The sequence below is a fragment of the Sinocyclocheilus anshuiensis genome, unplaced genomic scaffold (assembly GCF_001515605.1).
Source record: "Sinocyclocheilus anshuiensis isolate Anshui unplaced genomic scaffold, SAMN03320099.WGS_v1.1 scaffold1614, whole genome shotgun sequence".
NCBI lineage: Eukaryota > Metazoa > Chordata > Actinopteri > Cypriniformes > Cyprinidae > Sinocyclocheilus > Sinocyclocheilus anshuiensis.
The window spans coordinates 650,753-657,453 of NW_015547777.1; the positions used below are offsets into that span (position 1 = coordinate 650,753).

The 6,701-nt window shown below is 37.9% G+C and overlaps 1 protein-coding gene across 1 annotated transcript in view; it reads right to left on the bottom strand.

The window, feature by feature from the left end:
* LOC107704581 (protein Largen-like) overlaps positions 1-1,564 on the bottom strand; it is a 4,383-nt gene extending 2,819 nt beyond the window's left edge. Inside the window, exons 1-2 of the mRNA XM_016507539.1 lie at positions 1,334-1,564; positions 3-128 (exon numbers count right to left, since the gene is read on the bottom strand). Coding sequence (XP_016363025.1) covers positions 3-128; positions 1,334-1,465 — 258 coding nt within the window. The 5' untranslated portion in view covers positions 1,466-1,564. The remainder of the gene's footprint in view (positions 1-2; positions 129-1,333) is intronic.
* Between the last annotated feature and the right edge of the window lie 5,137 nt (positions 1,565-6,701).

Genomic DNA, 6,701 nt, shown 5'->3' on the forward strand with positions numbered 1-6,701 from the left:
TAGATCTTGACGCTGGAGGCCGTGGTGGTGCTGCTGGAGCTGCTGTTGAGCGTGTCCGTCTTAGAGCTCTCCGTCAGATCCTCCTCCAGACGGAGATCAGACGTCAGGCAGTCGATCTCCTCAACCACCTGAGAACCGCAGCGAGAGTCAAGCGTGAGACGAGGTGCTCGAGAGACACGAGTCGTTATGTAACTGCAATATCAAATCAATATCTGAATGATCAGGCATAAGTCATGAATGACCTCTGATGTTCATCATAAAGAACACAAAGCTGCATGTGGATTCAATTGATCCAAACTGACTTACAGAACAGAAAATGAGCAACTCCATAATAAATGTACACAGAATTCATCTGTACATGTTTCCATAAATACCGCAGCATCATCAGGAACAGATACTGTACACTTATGAAGACTCAATCCTAATTAATAACTTTTGAATGTTCTCAAACAAGTAGTAACATTTAGAACATTCTGAGAACATTCGAAAGTAACGTTTGCAAAATGATCAAATGGAATGTTCCTTTCCCAGATAGATAGCACACGTACGTCTGCAAGATGTCTGTTAAAGATCGCTTCATCTGGAAAGCATCTGCTTTGATAGACGTCTTTCAGACATCAGTTTTACATTCCTTCTAAATCATGAACATCTTAAAGACATCTTCTAAACGTCTATTTGACATCTGATAGGAAACGTCCTATAGACGTAAATGCGACGTCAAACAGACGTCTCTGAGATGCACGTGTGCTATCAGGGAACATTCAGAAATAACGTTGTTGAAGCCAAACGTTCTTAGAACATATTTCCGTCAGTTTCTCTCTCCTAAAGCGATATATTGACTGCGTGATTGTTTATATCGTCGCATAATGTATCATACAGCTGTAATCTGATAAATGCGACTAGTATAAGGCATGAAGACATTAAGTGATTATAAACATTAACATCATGGTTTTCTGTAAAGCTGCTTTGAAACAGTATCTGTGATCATCCTAAAACGCCTCCTGACTCATATACTGTAGAAATCACTTGTTTCAGAGCGCAAACAAGAGAAGAATAGTGCTGCTTTATTGTGACGTCTGATTTCTCTTATTAGTTCATATCTGACAGACCCAGTGTACTCTGAATGAATGACTGACAGCTGTCAATCACACGAGCAGCAGACATCAAACACGCGCGTCAGAGAAGAGTCGAATCTTTGATTCTGACTCACTCGAATGATGATGTCGAGCATCAGAGACGGTACATGTTTACACGAGGCCTGACGTGAACATCAGATGAGCGCATCAGACCTCACCTTCATCATCATCATCATCGTCACGCCAGTCTCACGCACCTCTTTGAGTTCCTTCGCCACATCCTTCAGGTCTCCTACGATGTTCTCGAGATCCTCCACGATGCACCTGATCTGTCGCTTGACTTGAACTTTATTGACGCCTCCGTCCGCCGCCGCCGCTCTCCCGGACATCCTCCGAACCGGACCGGACCGGACCGGGTCACGGTTGTGCGGCGGTCACGCATGTCAGTGCTCGCATGTTTTCTCCAGATGCTGAAGAATCTCGAGCTGAACACGCGCATGCGCACTCCCTGCTCAAACACTGATGCTGGAAACCACAAATAATACAGAAAACATATTAGAAATCATCAGTCATGAGTCCGTCCTCATCTAACATCACTCCACTGCTGTGAGACCAGCTGCATGCCAGCCCACAGAAATAATGAAGTTCAAAAACATCCTGTTCTTTACAAAATGATTTAAAACCAGCTTTCTTGGTCATACGAACATTAAGGGAACATTCCATCATTTTGCATACAGTATGGAAACGTTACTTTCGAATGTTCTCTGAACGTTCTGAAACAAGAAGTAACATTTAAAAAAACGTTAGATGAACCAACTAAAATGTTTCAGAAAATAACCTTTTGAGAACATTATTAAAGACCAGATAACTTTGAACAAACATTAACGTTACTGGAAAAACGTGTCCCATATAGCACCCGTACTTCTGCAAGATGTCTGTTAAAGATCGCTTAAAGGGACAGTTCATCCAAAAATGAAAATGACCCCATGATTTACTCACCCTCAAGCTATCCTAGGTGTGTGTGACTTTCTTCTTTCAGACGAATCCAATCAGAGCTATATTAAAAAACTTCCTGGCTCTTCCAAGCTTTATAATGGCAGTGAATGGGTGTTATTTGTCAATAGTCCAAAAGAAGTCCAATAAAGCGCATCCATCCATCATTAAAAGTGTCCCACACGGCTCTGGGGGGAAATTTTATTGTAAGAAAAATATCCATATTTAAAACTTTATAAACCGTAATCTCTAGCTTCCGCTAACTGTTGTACGCGCGTTCATTCCGGCAGATGACGTAGCGTAAGCTCCGGTGAGAAGTGACGACTGCGGAAGCGCAGCGGAGAGAGCAAAACAAAACACCGGTCATGAATTAGACGCACAAAACGAGGATTTGTAAAGAAAAATGCGGGAGGATTTCGATATAAGCCGAGAGGAGACTGGTTTTCCTTTGCTAAAGTAAAGAAACTTTGCTTCCTTTGCTCCTGTTAACAAACGTTGGTTCTCGCGAGACTAGCATACTCTCACCGGAGCTTATGCTACGTCCTACGTCATCCGCCGGAATGAACGCGCGTACGACAGTTAGCGGAAGCTAGAGATTATGGTTTATAAAGTTTTAAATATGGATATTTTTCTTACAAAAATGCATTGATTCGCTTCAGGAGGCCTTTATTCACCCCCCGGAGCCGTGTGAGACACTTTTAATGATGGATGGATGCACTTTATTGGACTTCTTTTGGACTATTGACAAATAACACCCATTCACTGCCATTATAAATCTTGGAAGAGCCAGGACGTTTTTTAATATAACTCTGATTGGATTCGTATGAAAGAAGAAAGTCATGCACACCTAGGATAGCTTGAGAGAGAGTAAATCATGGGGTAATTTTCATTTTTGGGCGCAATATCCCTTTAATCTGGAACGCATCTGCTGTGTACAAACGTCTGATAGATGTCTCTAAGGTGTCAGTTTTACATTCATTCTAAATCATAAACATCTTAAAGACATCTTCTAAACGTCTATTTAACATCTGATAGGAAACATCCTATAGACGAACTGCAGAGCAGCAAACACTCTAACAAATACGTCTTGCAGATGTACATGCGACGTCAGGGGTTTCTGACATCGGGTTGGCTGAGAGATTTTTAGAGGGCGGGGTTTTCGGAGAAAAGGTGTACATCTAACAAAGAATAATAAAAATAAAATAAAAATATTAGAACAAAATGTTTAAACCTACCAATATAGTACTTTAAGTCAAGTTATACTAAATTTGCACAAACAGTCAGCACTTCAATTCATATAAGTTAGTTTCTATCAAATATGACTATGCTTTTGTTGGTTGTATATGCAAATAATACATTCAAATGTATGTGACATTTCACAATTTTGCACATTAACACTCATTAACAGCAGCTGTGATACTGTTTATATTCTATTAAGCATTCATCACTTTAAATATAACGCACACAGATAAGTGTCACGTGTCGCTCGGTGGAGTGAAGACGTGCGGATCTGATTGGCCGCTGCTCGGTGACGTCAGCGCTCCGTTCGCGGAAGTAGGGCAAAAGTCACGTGTTTTCACACGCGCTGATCTGATCGGTCTCGAAAAGCATACGCAGAACCCATTAATAGAGAAATTAATCATTGTTGCATAAGTTTAATGCGCTTTCTGAGCAGTAAACAGAGGAAATAAACCACAAACTTCTGTATTATTTACATTTTATAGTGCTGACGCATGAGTGTAGATGTTTTCTTTTTATTAACGTAGATTATTTTGCTCAGAATACTGAGTTTAAGTACATAAGCGTGCTGTTTGGCAGTGGTGCAGCTTTGCTGTGTCGATCAAAGTACAAACAGCAGACAAGAGTCACTGACTCTGCGCTCATGATGGTGTCCTTCAGTTTAGATTAGGCAGATATTCATAAATCACTCAGATACTCATGTTAAGTAAGTACTTAATGAAATTAAGTATCTACTTATTGAGTAGGCGGTTTCGGACGCAGTCACTTGCTTCGTTTCTGAAAAAATCAGCCGTTTGAACGAATCGAATGAGTCAATGATTCATTTATAAAGTCACTTGCTTCATTTCCGAAAGAATCGGTTGAATTAATGATTCAATGACTCACTCATTAAGACAGTGACTTGCCTCTATTAATTTGATGTTTTGAGTATCATTTCATTTTTTTTTTTAATCTTTTCATATTTCAATATTAATTCCAAAAAGCTTTATTGTCATTATTTATGCAAAAAATATTTCTCTCTAAAGTTACTTTTTGTAATGTCTATTCAGTGCGCTTTTCTCACTGAACACAATACAGACTTTAAATGAACACGTGATGGTGTGTGAAATTGATGGGTCAGTAATTTGCACATGATGTAATGAATTAGATTAGAAGCTGTAATGGCTTGACAGCCCGATTAATAACCCTGATTTGTGTTTCAGGTGCCTTTCGTGAAGCCCGTGTATCCGGGACAGTCTCTGCAGATGGAGATGTGGAAGGAAGCGAGCAGGATTCAGCTCCAGTGTAAGGTCAGGAAGCGTTCGCTCTCCCAGAATGCCCCGGGGCACAGTTCTGTCCTGTTTGTGAATGCGGTAGCCAGCGGCTCTGAAGGCACTGCAGCGCAAACATCTACACATCACGTTGTGTCCTGCTCCTTTAGACCTGCAGAGGATGTTCTTTTTCATGCTAGTTCATGTCATCGCATTGGATTAAAGCGTACTGACTTTGCTTACATAATTTGAGCTCGTGCACCTCAGTTTTTGAATGAAAAAACTCATTTGTGCATGATTTTGGCAATATTCACTCAAAAACTGAGGAGCGTAAAATCAACCAGCTCCAAAAAGAAACACAAAACCAGTGCTAAATGTGTCTCTGCAGCACAAAAGCAGTCCTAAGTCGCTGGGGTATATTTGTAGCAATAGCCAACAATACATTGTATGGGTCAAAATTATACATTTTTCTTTTATGCCAAAAATCATTAGGATATTAAGTAAAGATCATGTTCCATGAAGATATTTTGTAAATTTCCTACCGTAAATATATCAAAACTTGATTATTGATTAGTAATATGCATTGCTAAGAACTTCATTTGGACAACTTTAAAGATGATTTTCTCAATATTTAGATTTTTCTCAAGATTCCAGATTTTCAAATATTGTCCTATCCTAACAAACCATACATCAATGCAAAGATTATTTATTCAGCTTTCAGATGATGCATAAATCTGTTTCGAAAAATTGACACTTAAGGCTTTTTTGTGCTCCAGGGTCACATTTAAAGAAAACAAGCGGACAAAACCATTGAATCTGAGATCTGGTGACAGTTCAGCACAATGAAAGCTTTACAAGCCATTTTTAAAAGACACGCTACGCTCTACCTAAGAGCAGCACAGATGAGTTCAGACATGCATTTGTTGGGCGTGAAATAATAATTTCATTAAACTGACTATAGTTTCTGCTTTCATGTTCATTTTTGTTAAAGTTTTAGTCATTTTGTTGTGTGTTTTAGTATTTTTATTAGTTTTTGTTGTTTTTAAATATCTATATTAGTTATTAGATTTTATTTTAGTTGTAGTTATTTAAATAAATCAAGTTAAACTAAATGAAAATGAGAAACGTTGCCTTGGAAACTAGCACATTTTGTGTTTTATTTCATTTCAAGTAACGAAAATGTTTTTTTATGGGTTTAGTTTTAACTTTAATAACCCTGTCTGGCCCCAAGTATTTTATTTTTCTGAAAAATTTATCAAAATGAAGTGAGTTTATGCTTAAAACCTGACGATGAGTTCAGCAAAATAAGCTCATTTTGAATGAAGTTGATTTTTCTGAGCCCACCAGCAGATGTTTATTCTTGTTTTAATGATAAACTCACTTCATTTTGATCAATATTTCAGAAAACAAGACATTTTGCTTCTCAAGTAAATGTATCTTGATTTAAGATCACTCTTAATTGTAATTTAGAAAGCATTGTATTAAATGTATTTTTTTTTTGATGAGTTTATGCTTAAAACAAGAAAAAAAAAGCGTCAGGGGGGGTCAGAAAAATCAACTTAATTCAAAGGGAAAACAAGATTATTTCTCTGACCGCACTGACAGATATTTGTTCATGTTTTAAGCATAGATTCGCTTCAGTTTTTCAGTAAACAAGGCATTTTCAGGGATTAAAGTGTTCCATCAGTTCATAAAGACAGTCACTTGATTCGTTTCTGAATGATTCAGCTGTTCAAACGAATCAATTGAATTAATGATTCAGTGATAAAATCAGTGACTTGCTGCCACCTGCTGGCGGATTTAGTTTCTTTTTTAGCATTTTTGTTTTCCCTTAATAAGAAGTAGAATAAGACAAATAAGTTGTAAATTGAAAGTAGTATTAATAAATTAATGTATACTACAGAGGTGGCACAGAAGAACACAAAAGTGGCTTGTAGGGACATTTCCAGACGTTTAATGAGGCTCAGAGGTGGCATGAGTGCAATTAAATTAATGTGGAGATTAATGTTTTAAATATAAAATGTTGAATACAGAAATATTACATGATTTAAATAACTGAAATTATAGGCTAAAAATTAAACTAAATCCGCCAGCAGGTGGCGGCAAGTCACTGATTTTATCACTGAATCATTCATTCAATTGA